Below are 21,564 nucleotides of genomic sequence, written 5' to 3'. Positions count from 1 at the left end.
ATTCGTAGGTGATATGTGCCTGTTATTATAAAGAGGGGTAAGGTATGACTGTTTAAAAATTTTGTAAAAATGGCAAATGCTTCATATTTCACAAAATGTGCATTTATAATCCTCTAAAAGCATGCTACCCTTTCAATAGTGTTTAAGTGCGTTTGCACCTAGCAGTGAGTGCCGCTGGTGTTTGCCTGACACTTTAGAGGATCCGATTAAACATGAAGAGAGACCTAGAAAGCCCCCAGGTGAACAGAGCATCTTGTTCGTGATTTAGGAGTGGGGTGGGGATGGACGGAGCAACAGTGGGCACGGAAGGAATGTTCTCTGGTCATCAGCATCTGTAGTGAGATGGTTTTTCTACCATACACACCTTAAGACGTTATATTGTCTTATTAAAATACCTCTATTTTCAACTTTATACTGTGAATAGCATATGAGTTTTTTTTTTTTAAATAACTCTAAGTTGTGGTGAAAAGACCTGATTTTTTTTTTTTGAGCCCTCTTGAAAATAAATTTCCATTATGAAAAAAGTAATCAAGGCAAAACTAGTCTTTTTTTTTTTTAATGCATCATGTTTTAGCTGTTACAGCCTTATGTCACTGCGTACCTCCTGAGGGTTTTTGTGGACTAGCTAGAGGATTCTGAATTTCATCTGTTGCTACGGGAGATATGGGAGACTGGAACATTGGGTCCTTTGCTCATCCTGTGAACTTCATTCAGTGAATAACCCCCAAGCCAGGCCAGCGAGGCGGTAGAGTTGACTGCAGCTGACTCAGACCGTAGTGCCGAGTCAGACCTTCCGCCTTTCTGTCATGACTACTCATTCTCTTGGAAACCAGTGGGATTTTCAGAGGGAAGAAGTCTCTGCTAATCACGTCAGCATACGAGAGACTTAAAGGTGAGTCTCTCCAGTCCAGGGAGGGAGCGTAGGGAGAGCTGATGATCTCTGGAAACTCTCATGCTAAACTGTTGCTCTGGGTGCTGCTGATTAAACCACTTCTAATTAATGGAGCCTGCGCTTAAATTATGCCTAGAGGCAATCTCTCCACCTGTTCTTTCAAGACATTGGCAAATAGTGCTGTGTGTTTATTCTCCATGTCTACCGTCTTCTCCTGTGAGGGATGCTGGGAAGGCAAGCAGGCTGTCAACAGCAGAATCACAGGAACAGGTATCCTTGCCCTCCACACCAGCAGGAACATATTTTCCTTCTAACTAAGTCAAAGGTCAGCTCTTAAAGAAGTAAAGCTCTTACCCCAGTCCCAGGGTTTTCGAGATGAGTAGCTGCGCCTCTGAAAACCTGTCTTCTTTGTTGGCCTTTTCTTTGTGGAGACAGTATAAGTAAGATGTAGATCTCGATGACACTCTATCCTTGCTAACAGATTTGACACACCCGGGAAAGTGGAGGAAGGTAGTTTTAGACGTCTTTCATTCGTGAAGAGAATCAGAGCCGCTGGCTGAGACTGATTTATGCAAACAGTTGAAGGATTTTAGAGTTTGGCTTTTGGGAGTGACCTAGTTTGTGCAAGCTGTAGGTATATGCCTCGCAACACAACTTAGGAAATGTGGACATGCACATAGTTCTGGTTTATAAAACAACTTGATGTAACCAACTCCAACCCCCATAACAGATTCAGGAGACACTAAATATGCCCACAATAGAGCAAGCTTCGTATTTTTAATTATTTGTTGAGAAGTAGCATTTTTTTTCCTAAGCACTTCACAAGACAAGTTGTAGCAGACGTCAAATGCATATCTATAAAGTAACACGTGTTACTTTCTACACATTTTCTTGATGTTTAGATAGTCCATGATAATACTGGGGGTCATGAATATCAGGTGAATAATTATGTCCCCAATTTGATCTATATGTAGCAAATTCATAAATTATAATATGATATACCCCATAAATATGTATAGTTTGGTCAAAAATAGGAAATACAAGCTTAAAGCAAACTAAAAAACTAATTTGGATAATTGATAGAAAATACCATGACTTAGTTCAGATTATTCATTTTCCCTGTAAGTTATGCTCCTGGACGAGTTATTGGACTGATTCGGTCTCACCTTGCTTTGGTCCCTCGGTGTGACGGGTTCTGTTGGTGCCGCTCGTTTTCAGGGTCTCAGCCTCAGTGGAAAGCGGATGACATCCTTTCCTAGTGTCTAAACCATTTATGGCAAAGGTGCCATAGTAGGAGGCTTTGGGTTGATAAGCAGTTCCATTCGAGTTCCAGGTGTAGCTGCCACGTTTGGTGGACACCTCTGAGGAGAAACAGTGAGATGGTGCGGGATGCAAGGTTTATAGTCTAAAGCAGCCCTGTATTAGTTTCTAACCTGCCTGATATATCGTTATGTTCTCCTTTTGCCAGCATCCTCCGACAGAACATTTCCAGCAAAGGTGAAGTTTAGTTCCCTTTGCATCTGATTTTGCTAAAGATCTCAGCTTGCGGGGAGAGTAGGAACCATTCCACTCACCTCACTGCTATTAGGCCATACTACAGACTGAGTATTCTTTCAGTGCATAGAATCAAACAGGAAATGAGGTGGGGGCTCCCAAAGGGCTATGTAGTAAGTGTTGTGGGTAAGGAGGGAGCCTAACGACAATCTTTCCACTCTAACTGATGTCTGGGCTGGTGTCTAAGGAGAAGAAGGAGAAGTTACTTGCTCCTGAGGCCTGGGAGGCCTCGGAAGGATGGAGTTTCGGCAGAGGCAATGGCAGAAGCAGACATGGGGAGTTTGGGCGTTTGGTGCCTTTTGCAAGGACTCCCATCATTGTCCAACTACGGGAAACAGGATTGAAGGGCTAGATTCAAGAATGAGGAAGAGGGCTTTGTGTGACCTCGGGAGATTACACTTTATTCTCTGGGAGGGAGGTGAGGGAGAAGGAAATAGCAGGACAGCTACTTGCTGAAGCATGCTTGATTCTGCACTGTGGAGGTGGAGCCTATGAGCTGGAAAGATGTCGTATGAAGCCGGTTGCTACATCCTGACAAGAGAGGATGGGGGCCTGAACTAGTCTGAAGAAGCAGGAAATGGGGAGGGAGCTGCCAGACGCCTCTCAGGAACCCTGCGAGGGATTCAAAACTAATTCCGTGTCCAGTGGAAAAGAGGGAGAGGTCCAGGCTGGCTGCCAGGCTGCCAGTCGACTTGATTGGAGGGTTCATTACTCCATTCACCAGGCTTGTAAACACTGGGAAGGGTACAAAAGGCTTGGAGAAAAGTGGAGCGGGGGTCTGTTTTAGACATGCTAAGATGGAGAATGGCCGGCCAGTAGCTCTGTGCAGGGTTCACTTGGTAGACCTTGCCTATCAGATAATCCTATTTCTGAACTGATTTAGGATCGCTTTACATGGAGAAGCATTAGGAGACACTCTTGGGTTAAAAAGTGATGTGTGGTAGTAACAGGTCATATATTTGGGTCTACTTCATTATAAGACCTTTCTATCTACAAAACAGAATTATTTTTATGATGGTTTAAAGGTGAAAACACACACATATACACACACACAAAACCAACCGAGACTAAGGAAAAACTTAATGTCGTGCCAAAAGTTATGTGCTGAAAAGGTATAGAGCTGGGGTTCCTAGTTGGTGTTCAGAGTTCAGTGGCTTTCTCTTTGTTCCATGTGGTCAAGGACATACACCTTCAGGAAGCTCTGCGGACAATCGTTCTTGTCCGCCTGTGGCTTCCCAGCGCAATTCCACTGTCCTGAACATGTCACGCCGCCGTCTTCTCTGGAGCCTTTGCCTTCCGTTTTGATTGGACTGACTTGGTACTGCTCTTCCGATCTCTGCTGCCTGAGAGAAGTCCCCATGGCCCCACAGTCTAGGTCAGACAGCCCGAAAGGAGTTGTGAAAAGCGTCTTGTACTATTTCCTTTCACAGTTTGCAGTAGCACGTGCTTTCACACACTGACGGTGGCAACGTATGTCCTCTTCCCTTAGAGAATTCCATCATGGGGACAGTGTCAGCTCCTCCTCGGTGTCTCTGGTACATAATCTGGCCACGATCAATGTATATTTCAGATCAGTGTCTAAAGAAAGGAACAATGACTTCAAAGCCAATTATCTTGCCATTTAATAAATGTTTTGAAGCATACAGTTTGATAGAAATGAATATTTTCTTTTTTTTCCCCTTTTCTTTCTTTGCTATAAGGGGAAGAACTGTGTCTAGTGACGACTACTGTGAGTCAGTTACATATAACCAAGACTCAGGGCTGAAGTGGGCTAAGAAACACAGGATAAGTTGGAGGGGTGAGAGGAAGGAGTGGATGTGATCAAAATGCATTGGAGTCAGTGTTCAAAACGATTAAACGGAAAAAGAAGGCAACTCAAGGATGGAGATAGCAAGGTCGCTGGTTGCTAAGTACAACAATAAAAGGTTCTTTATCTAGATAATTTAAAATAATGATCTAGGATTTAAAAATAAATCCCTGTGACATTTAGAAGGCAAATAACAACATATAGGCATGGAAATAGGAGACGAAAGCTGTGGGACATCTTTGCAAATGAGGGATGGGATGGTGGATTCACGTACTAGCCTCCCAGCAGAGAGACCTTCTTCATGGATGGGAACACACGAGCTCTCCTTGGCGGCGTTATCTAGCGAGCCTGTTTTACAGGCGGTGTCTGCATCAGCTCAGACCCGTGCCCAGCCTAGATAACCACCCGTCAGTGTTAAAGCCGAAGTTACTGATGTTCATCAAACTGCCAGGAATGTTAAAAGTCAGGAGAAATGTAATCCCCCGAGAGTGATACTATGTTTAAGCAAGAAAAGACTCATGTTTTGAAAAGATTTCAGGTAAAATAGGGAAGTCTTCAGAATTCAGGAGTCAACCCCCCCCCCCCCCGCCACCTCTTTTAATAGAAAAGTTTCCCAGGGCAGAGTCATGATCAGCATGTTTTAGGTGTTTTATTTTTCCTTACACTTTTGAGTTATGAGAATCTTAGAACATATTTCAACCTGAGAGGGCTGCGATTAACCCGTTTACTCATTGCTCCGTGTCAGTGGTTCCCCGCACTCAGCTCTGCTCTCAGCTCGGGGCCTGGTTATTCATCACTCACTGCCTCACAGCTCAGCTGCTGTTCACGTTCATCCACGATTCACCATATATATATATATGCATGCAATCAATTTGTTTGAATCAGGGTTCAAAGTAGGCCATTAGATTACATTGGGCAATCTCTTGAATTCCTTTTAATCTTTAATAGCATTTCCTTTCTTTTTTCCAAGTTTTATCTCAGTACTCATGTTTTGTTTTGTTTTTAAACTCGAAGAAACCAGCTTGTCTTGTGAAATAACTTCATACTCTTGATTTTATTTTGTGTTTCCCAGAAATGGTAGTTAAAGCTATACCTCGTGTTCCATTCCTATAACTGACACAGTTGAACATTTAATCAGGCTAAGTCTAGTTTTTGGTGAGAACACTTTATATGTATTTCTGGGTACAGCTGATTGCTCAGACTACGAGACCTACAGTGTCTGATCGCCCCTGTTGTTGAACTGGATGGTGGTTGGGTCTGGTGTCTGCAGTCTGATCTTTCTCTTCTCCACACCTCTGGCTGTTGCATTGGTCCTCAGCACTGCTGATGGAACTGACACCTAAGATACTTTGTTTCTGCTCTAAGCTCTGTTGTAGCCTCAGGCTATGTATGAGTCCTAGGTGACTCCAAAGTACAGCCGAGACTGAGAATCTGTGATCTAATTTTGTCTGGCACCGAGGAATTTCCTATAAAGCTTCAATATTTCAGGAGATGTTAAATGGTGTTCCTGCATTACATAATGGCTGCATGCCTGACTAGGAATTCTACTATTAAAAGAAAAATCTCACTAGGTCTTTGGTTCTGCCTTTACTTTGTATAGGGAAAATGGAATAAAACGAAATAAGAGATTCATGTCGGTTTCTGAATAACGGTCGGAGTGTCATCTCGATATAGTGACCATCGCTAATTTTGGAACATACTGATGTTTCAAACCACTTTAGACATTGCTATTGCCATTATCCTAGTGTTCACTTTGAGTTTTAGTCAGCAGAAGCTTTCCTTGGTAGCTTCTGTGATCCTTTTGATGGTCTGCAATTGTTCAGTAGCCACATTTAATTGCCTTACCGCTCTTACAGATGACAGTTTTTGGTTCATCTTATACATTTGCAAATTGAATTGTTCTTGGGAATTTCTGGGCTGCACTTGAAGTCACCAATGTAAGAGGTCACTTGCTTTTCTCCCGCTTGCAGATACTTTATTTCATGAGTATGTATAATTACTAAATGGAGTAGCCAGTAAAATTCAATAGAAATCCTATATGTTATTAGGAATAACATGATGATTATATCCCGAATCTTCCATTTAAGGCCATTAACTTTGAGTGAACGCTGCCTACATCTCTGGTAACAAGTTTGTTTGTTTGTATTTTCTCCTTAGTTAATGTCCATCAGTGTCTTGGCTGTTTCTGCTTGGATGAGGGACTACCTGAATAACGTTTTGACTTTGACTGCAGAAACAAGGTAGGCTTTAGTGTTGCCTGTTGAAGTATTTCCCCTGCTCTCTCAGATCCACTTGTCTAGCAATCTTTGCTCTGAGCATTCATTGTGGTTCTCATCCACCAACCGGTAGGACACCCTTTCCTTTCCTGTGCTGTAGCAACTTATTTTCTTTATTTACGATAAGGTTTAGACTTCGCTTCTGATATGATCTTCCTCTCTTAGGGTGGAAGAGGCGGTCATCTTAACTTACTTCCCGGTGGTTCACCCAGTCATGATTGCCGTCTGCTGTTTCCTGATCATCGTGGGAATGCTGGGATACTGCGGAACCGTGAAAAGGAATCTGTTGCTTCTTGCATGGGTACAGTGTCTATAACTTCTTTTTAATTCTATCTAAAGCATTGCGTGATAATGCAGTGTGATGGGTCCATAACTAAAGCAGCAACCCTAATGTTGGCCGCATCCTGTAAGAAGGGAGCTCTCTTTCCCTAAGAGATGGTTCTGGTGCAAACATTTGGCTATGTTCACATGACGAAGCAGGAGGTTACACATGCTATTTAATTGTTTCACTCTGGTTCTGCTTTGAGAGTTTCACTTGAGAATAATTGTTTTTAGTGGCATAGAACCTCCTCCCTTCAAGAGTTGAGATGTCATAATGGAAATGATCCTTTTTTTCAACAACCCACCTGGCTATGCTACTTAGAAATTCAGTCATTGAGATGAGATGGAAGATATAGTGTAACCCTTATGCTGCCATATATGGTCTGGTGGATACAAAAAAAAAAAAAAAAAAAAAAAAAAAAACTCTAAAAGAGTTGTACTAAATTATATCGTCATTGATTTTTACTTTTCCAGCTTCTAGAATTAATCTCCTAAACAAAAATTGCCAGACTTTTAAAGTTAAAAATGAGAGTCAATTAAAATAGCTTACCTAACTATTTCTAGGTCACAGACAGTGGCTTTCCAATGCCACCAGGAAGTGAGCTTGCTAACGTGTAAGTCGCAGCCATGTGTGACTCTAGAAAAATGAGTTCATCCACTGAGGTTGTTCCTTGGTAGTAGGTCTGGAAATGAGTACTTTGCTGGTGAACTAAATTTCCAGGTAGATAAAAGGCCTCCTTTTTAGCACTTTGAGGATTTCCATAGGGCCCGCACTCCTAGCATTGCTGATTCCAAGTTACCAACATGACGTCACTGGTGTGAGACTGGGGAGGAGCTCAGACTGGCTTTCCGCAGCCAGCTTGCTCCCACCTGTGCTTGCCGGGCTCCCGTCGATGCTTGTTCAGACTCTTGGTGAGAAGCAGAACAAAGCTTGAAGTGTCCCAGGAACGACCTTGGTTAAATTATCTGTAGGTTTCTTGGAGAGTAACTGCAAGGTTGGAGAACAAGAAAAACAAACGTGTAGCAAATAAACCGTACCAGGAAAATGGAAAATATACCCAGCATCTTACTACACGTGAAGGCACATAGAAAAAGGAAGAATGGTTGATGGGCTTCAGATCTTACCATGCTTCCAAAGTATTTGGTTAAGTTTACGAATTCATGTGAATAAGTTGGAGAGATGGCTCCGTGGCTAAGAGCACTGACTGCTCTTCCAAAGGTCTGGAATTTAATTTTCAGCAACCACATGGTAGCTCACAGCCATCTGTAATGGAACCTGATGCCCTCTTCTGGTGTGTCTGAAGACAGCTACAGTGTACTCACACATATAAAATAAATCTTAAAAAAATGAATTTATATGAGTGACTTTATAAAGTCTCCTATAATCTGAATACTGTGCAAATATATTTCAAAGGCAAGAAAATCTCAGCAGCCTTATTAAAAACCACATGCTACAATGATCTCTCTAGACCAGTTTCTTTTATAACGAGTTTCAGCATGAGTGGTATTTTCTACTTCCAAGTTTTACTCTGGATGGTCTCTGGAAGTCAGGACAAGGTAAGGTGGGGTCACATATATTTTGGAACCAGAGGAACTTGTGAGAACACTTCTTAGAAATCACTTGTGGATTCCCTTAAGCTGTTTCAATGGTAGTAAAAGAAGCCAGTGGGGCAACGTGACCTGCTACTCGATGTAGGACAGAACACAAATTTGTGACTGTGTGTCTAAGTTGTGGTGTAGGAAAAGGCCTTAAAAAACACAATGGCACACACATAAAAACACAACAGGACTGAGGTCCGACTGACATTACTTTGTTCATTTGTTTTTTTAACACTCAACGAGCTTGGACACACTGCTTGTTTGCCATCAGAATAGCACCACCTACACCTTGGGTCCTCCTCCTTCTATCTTCGGCAGTCCAGTCTCCGTCCTCATTATAATAAGCTTCTAGACCTTGCTCTGTCTAGACTCAAACTCAGCTTCTCCAATGCTAAAAATAAACCGTGCTCTCAACTCCCCGTGGTCCATCACTCACAACTAATGTGTATCTGCTATTTCTCAAGCTATTTATCCCCCCGCTTCCTCCATGAGTTCCTTCTTCCTGCCATAACCAGTTCCTATGGGTCCTGGTTCTGCAACCTCAGGAACTCAGCATCCTTTTTCTGCTCCTATTTAGATTGCACACGCACAAGCTCTTAAATGTAGTTCTCTGCCTCTGTTGTCTACTCTGACCCACTGTAGTCTGGTTAAGTCAGTGCAGCACCTCTATATTATATCACTCTTGTTATGTTCTAAGACTTTGATAGCCTCCCTATTGGGTAGGGAAATTTAACTGGCATCTGGAACTTGCATCAAGCTGTTCTATAGCCCAGCCTTCATCTGCCAGTTTTAGCTCCATTACCTACTTTCTAATCGTCTGGTTAAGGTGTATTTTCTGATCTCTTGACATATTTTCTTCCTGTTTTCCCTGCTTAGATTTTTGCTGTCTCTTTAAGAATTCTTTTCTTAATACTTTTGTCTATCTATTACCATTCCCTTTTAACTTATCTCCTGGGATAATATTGACAGTCAAGAGAAAAGTACTAGGTAGTATTTCTAAGATACTTCTCCTGCCGGACACTGTAGAGTTTTACCCGACAAGTTATACGAAGACTCTTGCATGAATCTATCAGCCTCATCCTCCCCACAACTCTAATGAAAGAGGTACCATTGTTGTCAAATAATCTACGTGAGGAATCCACTACAGAAGTGTTAGTGACTTCTCTGATTCTGTGTCGCTATTAAATAAAGAATTTACTGCCCAGACCATAGCAATCCAGTTTAGGTGCCTTACATTTTGCTGTTTTACTATATGAACACCAAGTTCTCCTGAGTTCTTTGTGACATGTGTTGCAGCATGTAAGACATTTTAGATGTCATTGTTGACTTCAAACATGACAGCAATAATATGGGACAACTAAATGTTAAGTGAAGCCCAGAGAACTTAGTAACCAGACCAAGGTCACTGAAGGGTGAGGACAATGGCTGTGATTCAGACAGACCTCAGTGATTTTGACTGCTAAGGCCCATTCTCCACGGGCCTTTTCTCCAACTTGGAATTCCAACAAAGAGTTTATTATGTAAAATTAGTCAAAACTACCATACTTTCTGAGTAACCACTCACCTCTCCCATTATTTTAATAAATGTTTATTTAACACAAATATGGGCATGAAATTAGAATGGTGTGTGTATGTGTGTGTGTGTGGGGAGGAGACTGGGGTAGGGAGACAGAAAGAGAAAAGAAGGGGGAGGGGGAGGGGGGAGAGGGAGAGCAGAACAGTCTAAGATGGTCCCCGGAAGAGGGGGTATAGAAGGGTGATGATGTCTTCTGTTTGGAAGGCTTAGATTACAAAGTGAAGAGCTTGATTAAGGGGAGTCAAGTCAGTGGGGAATGTGGCACTGTTTGGTCTTGGGTAAATATTTGGGAAGCAATCCCCATGGCTTCCTCTTTTATGTTTCTTTGCCTTTTATCCTAATTGGGAAAATAGAGGGAGGTTCGTTTCTTTTAATTTTAGATGTTTAAGGACGCACTATGCATTCTTCCGATCTGTTTCCCACCAGGACTGGTTTTAACGTCAAGACTTATAAGCCACATTAGTGTGAACAGCTATGTTTGCTCTGTTTTATTTGTTTCAAAACAATTTGTTTTTGTTTGTTTGTTTGTTTTTTGAAAGCTGATGTTATGCTCTTAAATAGTTCTGAAGGCAGTTCCTGCAGTGGGACTTCAGTGGTATTCGAGTAAAATACAAGTGTCATAATCCAAGAGTCCATATGAAAATCTAGTGACAGGGTCGCCTTTCAGGAAGATCCGTATACCAAAGTGACCCTGCCATGCTCTACCCCCAAGAAAGACCGAAAACCAGATGAAAACCAATTCAGCAAACAGGCTACCTACTAAACTCCTCTGATGAATGATCATTAATACCACCCTGGTCTTGAATTATTGGTTTAGCCAAGGGCTAAAAGACCAGATTTAAGATGCCAAGTAAGACACAACAGGTACAATTAAATTTAAGATAAATTAATGTCTGATGCTTTTATGTGAGTATATCATGTGCGAAGTTGAGAATATACATGTGCCAGAAATAGTGTTCATCATTTATGTGAGATTTAAATCAGCAATCTGTTTTTTTTTTTTTTTCTTTTTTAAAGCTGGCCATAGTACTCTGAATAGATGTCTCTCCTCTACTTCTGGTGCTGGAGATAAAACCCAGCATGTGCCAGACAGGCTCCAACTGAGCCCTGGGTTTGATCTTAATAAGTACGAAACTCTCGTAGAATAAGAACACATCTTGTTCCTTTTTTCAAAAGATTTATTTTTATGTGTATAAGTGTTTGATGCTCAGTATATATGTGTCCTATGTATGTGCCTGGTGCCTGCAAAGGTCATAAGAGGTCATGGGAGCCCCTGGAACTGGAGTTACAGTCATGAGCTTTCCTTTGGGTGCTTGGAACCAAACCCAGCTCCCTGATAAGAATAGCTGTTAACCGTGGAGTTATCTGTCCAGCCCCAGAAACACATATTCCTATGAAGAGATTAAGAGTAATTAAATTCTAATTACAATGAGAACATTTTCATTTTCTCATAGGTCAGAAATAATTGGGAAAAGAAACTTGGACATGCAGTGATTCTCAAAGCAATTTCAGTCGTGCCGATTCCTTCAATCTTTCAAAGAGAAATTGGAGCTAAATGGAAATTGGTTTTAAGCTTGAGATAGGTACTGCCCAAGGCTTTAGCGGGAGACTAAATGAAATTCATTTGTTACTTCGGTTCTGCTCCACTATTAAGGCGGGAATTAGCGAAGCTGTTTCAGCTCAAGGGGGAATGGAAACACACAGACACACACTTACAGAGTCAACAGCAGCCAAACGCAGCCCTTACACAGCAGACCGTCCCTGTCCCGTGTCATGGAAGGCTAACGTTTCTGCTCCCCCCACCAGCACATGTGTGAGTCAGGTGCTGGTCAGAAACAAAGCTGGCGGAACTTTGGAGGACCCTCGGACTCTTTTAAAAAAGTTTGCTTGTCAACCTAAGCATTCCAGATAATTTGCATAAGGCAGTTAAAGTTGTGGAAGCATTTCTTTAAAATATGCAGAGATTGAACCTGTTCTGAGCAGCTTCTTTCTCCAAAATCAAAGACATCTTCAACAACCTCAGGGGTTGTTCCTTTCCTCAATGGCTTTGTTTATAGTCGTATTATAAAGCAGGGTGGTGGTGGCAACACCTCTTTAATCCCAGCACTTGGGAAGCAGAGGCAGGTGGGGTCCCTAAACTTAAGTCCAGCCTCGGCTACGGAGCTACACAGAAACAGTCTCAGAACCAAAACCAGAATATAACGACCATATATTTATGCAGTAATAGTTTTTACAAGCCCTTGGCTTAAACTTTTCTCTTAGGCAATTGCATCTTTTATAGTCATCGTATAAGTTATCCAGTTAAAACGAATTACTAGGTAGAATTTATTTTTACCTTGTTTGGAGATTTGGCTTGAGAACCGTCAGGTTCTCAACTTTACATTGAGGTCCCCAATGCCTCAGGTTTTATCCTCACCTTCTCAGGTGAGGAATGCTCATGGTGGGTAGATTTGGGTAGGCCAGTTAGAGAAGAGGCAGAGCAGCCTGCCTGAAGACACACACTTGGCCATGCTGAGGTTAGCATTCAAATAGTCTGTGTGCAAAGCCCACATGTGCTTCATTGAAACACACCGTTATCATACAGTGGATACTGGGCCGTGTTTCTTTAAAGCCGAGCTATTCGTTGTCTATCTCTATACCAGCTTCATCTTCTAAAAACGTCATCCTTACATTTTACTAGGACATTTTACCACAGTTACTCTCTGTAGTCATGTCAAAGGATCAGACAGGTTCCGTTTCCTTCTCCCTCATCCCCATTGTCCTTCCTTGATCACATGGCCCCATGTTTGCAGCCTGGGATGGGCATTTCAGAGACAAAGATGAAAGGGGCCGAAAGATAGAATTTAACTTAATTAATATATTAAAAATCTATGAAATAAATGACTCTGTGAATCAGAAATCAGGAGCTACAGAGACAACCCCCTTGATCAAAGGAAGGTGACTCTGCTAGGTATTGAAAGTGCACTGGGGTTTTTCTAGTGGAGAAGGGAAGGTGGGGGGATTTGGAACCACATGAAGGATGAAGGGGGGGGGAAGATGAAGATGCATGACGGTGCTTGGCAGAGTGAGTGTGGCTGTGCAGAGCTGAGAGAATCTGGTGAAGTAAGTCTAGTTGCGAAGACTTTGTAGCAGTGCCTACATTGCTACCCCTGTAGATTCCAGAGAGCCACTGGCTAGTCAGAGAGCGAGTGAGTATTGCCACTATGGGATGGGATGACTCGCTTTAGAGTAATGGGCAACTAGAAGCATGGCCGTGTGTTTATACTTGTACAAGAACCCATGGCTTGCCAATTTCTGATGCTTAAGCAGTGCTGTTGTCTCTGACTGTAATTATGTCCCGAGGATGCATGTAAGCAGACACATGTGAAAGAAAAGGTAGTACCAGAGACTCGACCCCAAGAGAAGTGTCTGAGACTCACAGCCTTGGTGCTGGGACTTTGAGAAAGGACTGCGAGTGCTCATAGGCCCCTCTGGTTGCTTCAGAGATGGAAAAGTAAATGGCTCCAGCTTTGGCATCCTGACTCGTGCACTCTTCCTGTGTGTTCTGTCGTAGCAAGCACGCGGGACTTTGTCACATACTGTTTCCTACTATGCTTTAGATACTTTCAGTTAGAGATAAGCCTATAGGGACTGCTCTGAGAGTAAGTCTATATCCATTGACTTAGGGACCGCTCTGCGGTTGTGCATAGTTGAGAATGAGTGTGTGTGTGGTACCACCTCATCTCACCTTTGAGTGCTGCTTGCTGCCCCTGCTTCATGTTCTTCTGTGTTGAGGAAGGCAACAGCTGAGAGCTGGTTTTTGTTCTCTCATTTGCTTCCATTTTGTTCCTTTTCTAAATTTCTTTGGCAAACATCAAGTAATAGCCAGACATTTAAAATCGTGCGGCTCCATAAAGCCAGGTGCACTGAAACAGATAGAACAGAAACCGGGAAGAGCCTTGAATACATAGGCACAGGGGAAATTTTCCTGAACACAACAGCAATGGCTTATGCTCCAAGAGCACGGATCAACAAATGGGACCTCATGAAATTACAAAGCTTCTGTAGGCAAAGGACACTGTCAAGAGGACACAATGGCAACCAACAGATTGAGAAGAGATCTTTACCACTCCTACATCTGATAGAGGGCTAACATCCAATATATACAAAGAACTCAAGAAGTTAGACTCTAAAGAATCAAATAATTCTACTAAAAATGGGGTACAGAGCTACACAAAGAATTCTCAACTGAAGAATATTGAAGATCTGAGAAACACCTAAAGAAATGCTTAGCATCACTAGTCATCAGGGAACTGCAAATCAAAATAACCCTGAGATTCCACCTCACATCAGTGAGAAAGTGAGAATGGCTAAGATCAAAAACTCAGGTGACAGCAGATGCTGGCGAGGATATAGAGAAAGAGGAACACTTCTCCACTGTTGGTGGGGTTGTAAATTGGTACAACCACTTTGGAAATTAGTCTGGCAGTTCCTCAGAAACTTGACATAGTATTATCTGAGGACCCAGCTATTCCACTCTTGGGCATATACCCAAAAGAAGCTCCAACATCTAACAAGGACACATGCTCCACCATGTTCATAGCAGCCTTATTTATAATAGCAAGAAGCTGGAAAGAACTCAGATGTCCTTCAATAGAGGAATGATACAGAAAGTGTGGTACATTTACATCATGGAGCACTATTCAGCTATTAAAAAGAATGACTTCATGAAATTTCTAGGCAAATGGATGGAACTAGAAGCTATCATCCTGAGTAAGGTTACCTAGTCACAAAAGAACACTCATGGTATGTATTCACTTATAAGCTGATACTAGCCCCAAAAGCTCAAAATATCCAAGAAACAATTCATTGAAATTATGAAGTTCAAAGAGAAGGAAGCCTCTTTGAATGTGGCTGTCTCTGTCCTTCATAGAAGGGAGAACAAAACACTCATGGGAGGAAATAAAGGGACAAATAGAGGAGCAGGTATTGGAGAAAAGATCATTCAGAGACTGCCTCACCTGGGGATCCATCCCATGTGCAGCCACCAAACACAAGCACTATTGCTGATGCCAAGTAGTGCTTACTGGCAGGAGCCTAATATGAATGCCTCCTCAGAGGCTCTGCCAGAGTCATACTGATACAGAGGAGGATGCTCGCAGCTAACCATCAGATTGAACACAAGGACCGCAATGAAGGAGCTAGAGATAGGACTGAAGGAGCTGATAGAGTTTACAACCTCATGGGAAGAACAAAATGATCAACTAACCAAATCCTCCAGGGCTCCCAGGGACTAAAACACAAGCCAATGAGCACACATGGAGAGACCCATGGCTCCAGGTGCATATGCAGCAGAGGATGGCATTTTCTGGCATCAGTGGGAGGAGAGGCCTTTGGTCCAGTGAAGGCTCATTTTCCCAGTGTAGGGGAATGCCATGCGAGTGTGCTGAGGTGGGAGAGGGTGCTTGGAAGAGGGAGCACCTTCATGGAGGCAATGGGAGGGGAAGGGGGATGGGAGTTGGAGAAGGAAATAACATGTGAAATGAAAATTAAAAAATAAAAATCAAATAAATAAATAAATAAATAAATAAATAAATAAATAAATAAATAAATAAATAACATTGAGTGGCTCTTAAATGACTTGAGAGAGACCACTTTTATTGCAGTCTTAAAACCAGGCTGAACCATGAAGGTAAAATATGAGAAAATTAAGTCCTGTAGATCAAGGAAGAAACTAAATTTTACCTTAACTACTCAGACAAACTCTGTGATGGCCAGTCATATTAATTACTGACTAATATTATGACTGCAAAACCATTTAGGAATTTAGTTGTTGAAAGATGGGAATCCAGATGCCTTTCTTCTTTGTCAGACAAAAAAAGTGACCACAAGCCTTGGTTGTATGTTTGTAGGTTAAGATAAATCTTAGCAGCTTAAAAGACAAGAGTAAGTTATATCCATTTTATTTAAACACAGAAACAATTCAATTGTTCCCCCTTTGAAGCAACACACAGAATTACTCTAAAATAAATGGCCATTCTTTTGTTTTCTTACATTGTTATTAAAACATTAGAATGTGGAAATTACACAAAACAACTGCACCTGTGAAGACTGTATAGAAACTGTGTAAGAAGACAGAGACTTTCATGAGATGATCCTCGATTTAAGGATTATTTCTAACTTAGTATAACTATGAATGATTTCTGGGTCTTTCTCAGGAGACATTCTCTTTAAATATTTTGCAATTTTTAGTTCTGTTTGGGCTTTTGCATTACTGAGTTGGAAGCAGGGACTGAAAACAAAATGGAACAATTAGACACTTGGTGTTTATAATTAATATATTTTAATTCCATAAAGTTCTTCTGCTTAATTAAAGGTACTTGGGAGAACTCTGATGAACCATGGTCTCATTCCCTGGGAGCATTTAGTAAAGACACCCAAGGATGTATCTGAGGTGAACCCCAAGAACTGAGGACAAAGGAAGGTACTGGCAGGAACTGGTGGGCAGGGGCAGAGCTGTGGCCACCAGGGTCCTTGCAGGGAGCAGGGCACTTCTGGGAAACTAAAATGTTAATAGACAGAACACGTCTAGTGACATTAAGAAGCTGTTGGCAGCAAGGATCAGGGCACATGTGTGTCATAGGGTCTACCAAGGATAAGTGAGGTGGGTTGTGGGGGGCTGAGATAAGGATAGACTGACAGTCCTGAATGTCACATGTATGAGATGAAGTCTAAAGTCTTTAAACCAAAAAGCGATTCCCTCTGTCTGATCGTAAGGGCCTATCCCTGGCTATAGTGTGTGCTCTCAGTGACTTTGGGGTCTTTTGCTCAGCACCCTGGAGGACAATGACTACCTAAAACTGCCACTCCAGTTTACAGATCCTTTGTAAGGATAGAACATAGAAGAGATTCTTTAGCACTCTCAAGATGCCTTTATCCTTAAAATTACCCATCGTAAATAAAATGGTAGCACTCTGAGTATCCATGGTGCAATGTGATAGCAAAAAACATAGCCATCAAGCTAAATCAACACCAGGAAACTTCATGCTGGGCTAAGATGGAGACGGCAGTGAGCACCTAGAGACCTTGTTGAACAGTACAACGGTAGTTATTTGATATACTCTTGGACTTTTCCAGCCTCGGAGAAAATTGTTCCAAAGGCAGCAGGATATAACAGCACTTACCTGTAATCCGGGCACTGAGAAGGCTAAGGGAGGTGGATTTCGAATTTCAGTCTAGTCTGTGAAACAAAGGAAGACTCCCCACCTGCAAAAAGTTCAGTTAACAGCTGACTTGTGCGAAGGATTGTGGTGGAACCGGTTAGCTGGACTGGGATGGAGTTAATGCATGTTGGAACCTTTGACTTGAAAGTAACGTTGTCCCGGGTCTGTTCATGAACGCAGGTCCCCAAAGCTCATGACTTCTCAGCATCGTTCTATTCGACCGTTTGTTTGTAACAAAGGTTTTTTTTTTTTATTCACGTGGTTCGATTCACACTGGTCCTGCTGTCACCAGGACAGGTGATTCTCACTCTGCCTAAGGCCGTGACCCTCTAACACAGTTCCTCAGGTTGTGGTGACCCCCAACCATACAATTATTTCCTTTGCATTTTCGCAACAATTATTTTGCTACTGTACAGTGATGGAAATATTTGATACTCAGGATATCGGATATATGACCATAGAGGGGCCCTGGCCCACAGGATGAGAACCACCGATGTGACCTGCTGCTGCTGTGTTAGCAGCTTGAGGTTTCGTGGTTCCTTCTTTGTACTCTAACCATGACTGCCAATCAAATTCTAAGAGTCCCCAAGAATCACTTTCTCCTTTTATTGTTATTATTGTTATAGTTAGGTGTGTATGCATGGTGGTGTGTGTGTGTGTGTGTGTGTGTGTGTGTGTGTGTGTGTGTGTGTACTCACACCTGACAGTGGGTGCTTGGGGATGTCACAGAACAATTTTGGACAGTTGATTCTATTCTATCATTGCATGTGTCTGTCGGCTGAAGTGTCTTTACCCACTGAGCCATCTCACCAGCCCAAGAGTTCTGTTCTTACAGCAGGCTCTTGGCTTTTCTACTCTCAACTGCACTTTACAACTTTCTTTTATACATGATGAATATGCAAATCAAAATGTAATTGGGAATCCAAGTGTAAAACTGTAAGTGAAGGCCCATGGCTTCAGAATAGCTATTCTGATTATAAGGAAGTTCAATGTAATGTATAGGAATGGGTCAGAGTTTGTTTGAAGGACTACCTTAGTCTATCTGAGTGATATTTTTATGTGTGAATTAGTCCAGTTTTACTCTATTGTACTAAATTCATACACACACACATACAATTGTTGTAGTAAATATTAAAAATAAAAATGCTTATCTCTTTACTGACCCTGAGGTTTCACTCCTCAGGCCCGGCCCTGATACAGAGCCCTGTGCACCTCTGGAGCCCAGACTGGGCCGCCACCACGGCCCAACTTGTCCGCTCAACTTCCTTTCCTGGCGGATTACTACCACCTGCTCTCTGCCTCTGCCCCAGAGTGTTTCTTCTCTACCCCAAAATCTCACATAAATACAACTCTACAGCTCGATAGCTTTTCACACAGGTTTATATGTTCAACTCTCAGTCAACAAACCCTCTACACAGAAAGATTACATCAAATAAACAAAGATACAAACTGCCCTTCTATATGAGATACTAGACCTATAATATCCTTAATGTTCATAACTATTTAAAGACAATATCACCTGGGTCTAGCTGGTCCTTGGGAATCTCCACCTTGTCACAACTTCCACCCTCTACCCTCTGACCTCATCCCAGCTCTCAGCCCTCTGCACCTCCCTCACCCGCCCTGCCCAGTCACTGGCTTTCCTTTTATTTTACTAATTAAAATGGAAAGGTTCAGTTGGAGTCATATGACTAGGCAGCCCTTCTTGGGGAAGTGGAATTAACATTAAAATACAAACAGCTTCAGGACAATCTACATACAATAGAGTGAAATACACACACACACACACACACACACACACACACACACACACACACACACACACATATATATACAATTCAGTGAGATGCATATATACATATATATGTACATATATTCTCCACTCAAGAAGATAAGATATTTATTTTAATAGGTTAACAAAAATCAACCCTGTTTGCTTATAATATATATTTGTCTATGTGGATTCAGGTAAAGAAATTTTATTTTTTTAATACTCTCTCTCCTAATACTGAAGATTGAACCCAGTGCCTCATGAATAGTAGGCACATACTCTAGGCCTAAGCTGTTTTAATTTTAAACACACACACACACACACACACACACACACACACACACACATCCACGTGTATGCTAGTGTACAAACACAGATTAGATTGGTTGGGTTAACTAAAAATAAAAGTAAGACAATGTGGTTGAGAACCTGCTTTTGCAGTCGTGAGATTTTGAAGGTATTAGTAAGCTTTAAGGTTGAATTTTCATACTTTAGTGTTTTCCCTTTAGAAAATTAACTTCTTAGTCTTCCAGTTTGACCTGCTGCCATAAATGCCTGCCACCCTTCATTTGGGAAGGGCTGGCACTTTTGGCTGGGGTTGCATGCCATCACACTATGGACCAGCCCTGGGGTGGCTGTGTTGCTTGGGTAATATCTGAGGCAGCCTTCTCCTTGCATGTTTGGGCACAGGTTCCGGGAATAAGGACCCGTCTCATCCTGAGGAATGGTCCAGTAATCTATAGCTGTTGCCTTTTCTGGCACCAGGAGCAGCCTGTAAATTATCTGAGATCTGGCTGAGCTTGCAGACTTGAGCTGACCTAGCTTTAAAGGGAACAGAATCCCTATACATGTTGACCTCTCTAGCGTGTCCAACTGTTTTATTACTTCACCCTTAATGCCTTCTCTCTCATGATATAGGTCACTGACTTCTCTCACCCCCAACCCTAGGGAACTCACAGCATTCAGCCAGACCCACAGAGCCTGGCAGAACTCATTTCTCTGATGAGCTGTTGAAGTATCATGGGATGCAAACAGTTACTGATTTGAGACTCACCAAAAGCTTTGGAAAAAGCATGGGCTCAGCAAAAAAGTATAAATAAATAAATAAATAAATAAATAAATAAATAAATAAATAAATAATAAATAAAACCAGTAAAAAATGGGAAGGGAATAAATGAAGGTACACTTTTGAAAATAGTCTTCTTTTTTTTAAAATTTATTTGTTTTTATATACAAGCGCACTGTAGCATCTTCAGACACACCAGAAGAGGTCATCAGATCCCATTACAGATGGTTGTGAGCCACCATGTGGTTGCTGGGAATTGAACTCAAGGCCTCTGGAAGAGCAGGCAGTGCTCTAACCACTGAGCAATCTCTCCAGCCCCTGAGAATATTCTTCTATACATTCTCCAGCATCAAACACACTTGTGAAACCAGAACATGCCAGTATTCACCTGAGCTTTGATTTCTGTCCATCTGGAGCAGTTACAAGACTTCAGGAGCGTCTCTTCCACCACACTTGCTTAGCAGCTTTTTCCAAAATTAGAATAGCCTCAGTCTGTTTATGGTTGTTCAAACAAAGGACACTCAATGTTGCCTTTTCTTTGAAAACTCTGTAGGGAGGCCTTAGACTTCTGATGTGCCTGCAGAATGTCCCTCTTCTGGCTCTCGTGCCACGCCATGTTGAGAACTAGCTAAACAGAGACTGTGTGTATATGTGTGTTTTAAGCAGCAACTAATTTCGGCCTGTCAGCACTTCCCCATGAATTCCTAACAGAAGGGCAAGCCATTCCATTATCTTGTACAAATATTTGGCACTGGAATTCCCTTATTTACTAACTATAAGTAATACAATATTTTTAAACCCCCAGTCACTGAGGGAAGAAAAATAAACAGCTGACATTAAGACACTCTCCACTAGAAGCTCAGCAGAGTTCAGTATCTGACCAGGGGGAGACTGGGCTTTGTCATTTATCATTTAGGGAGCACAGGCTTTTAATCAAACTTTTTGTTTGTTCAAAGAATTGTTCTGTAATGGGGAGAAAGAGTCAAAGGGTCTGTTTTTAAAATATTAAAACGTCCACTAAAGCATGTTGCAATTTGAAATTAACTTTATTTGGGAGACTTGTGTGAATTTCCCTAGATAAGCAAGCCAGTCTTTTGTGGTTTTTAAGTTATGTCAAATATGTAAAAAAAAAATCTATTTACAGCTTAAATTATTGTAGTATAAATTAGTCATAAATAAAGTAAGTGGTAGAAATAACTTTTATAAGTGTTGGTCACTTTTACTTTTTTAAGTTATGGGGATTGGTGATACTTGCAAATTATTTCTTACTTTCTCACAAAATATATGGAAGCATTGTACTTTTCTTTTGTTGAAGAAAAATCTTTTCTCATTGGTATTTGTGAGAGAATCAGGATGGAAAAGAAGTGTCTTATTTGTTGGTGATGTGTACAGGGGTTTGGTTTTCATCTACAGTACATAGCACATAGTCCCTGTTACAGAGTTGGGTGAACTAGTGTTAGGTTTTACACAGAGCATACCATCAGTATAAGAAACTACTGC

General features: G+C 41.7%; 1 protein-coding gene across 1 annotated transcript in view; it reads left to right on the top strand.

Annotated features, from left to right (window-relative positions):
- The window catches only part of TSPAN12 (tetraspanin 12), a 64,607-nt gene that overhangs the window by 5,763 nt on the left and 37,280 nt on the right, over positions 1-21,564 (top strand). The window contains exons 3-4 of the mRNA XM_080936175.1: positions 6,411-6,493; positions 6,695-6,830. Of these exons, the coding sequence (XP_080792301.1) occupies positions 6,411-6,493; positions 6,695-6,830 (219 nt within the window). The remainder of the gene's footprint in view (positions 1-6,410; positions 6,494-6,694; positions 6,831-21,564) is intronic.

This window comes from Micromys minutus (genome assembly GCF_963924665.1).
Source record: "Micromys minutus genome assembly, chromosome: 23".
Lineage (NCBI taxonomy): Eukaryota > Metazoa > Chordata > Mammalia > Rodentia > Muridae > Micromys > Micromys minutus.
Note: the sequence above shows the minus strand (reverse complement) of the source record. Positions and strands in the feature narration are given on the sequence as shown.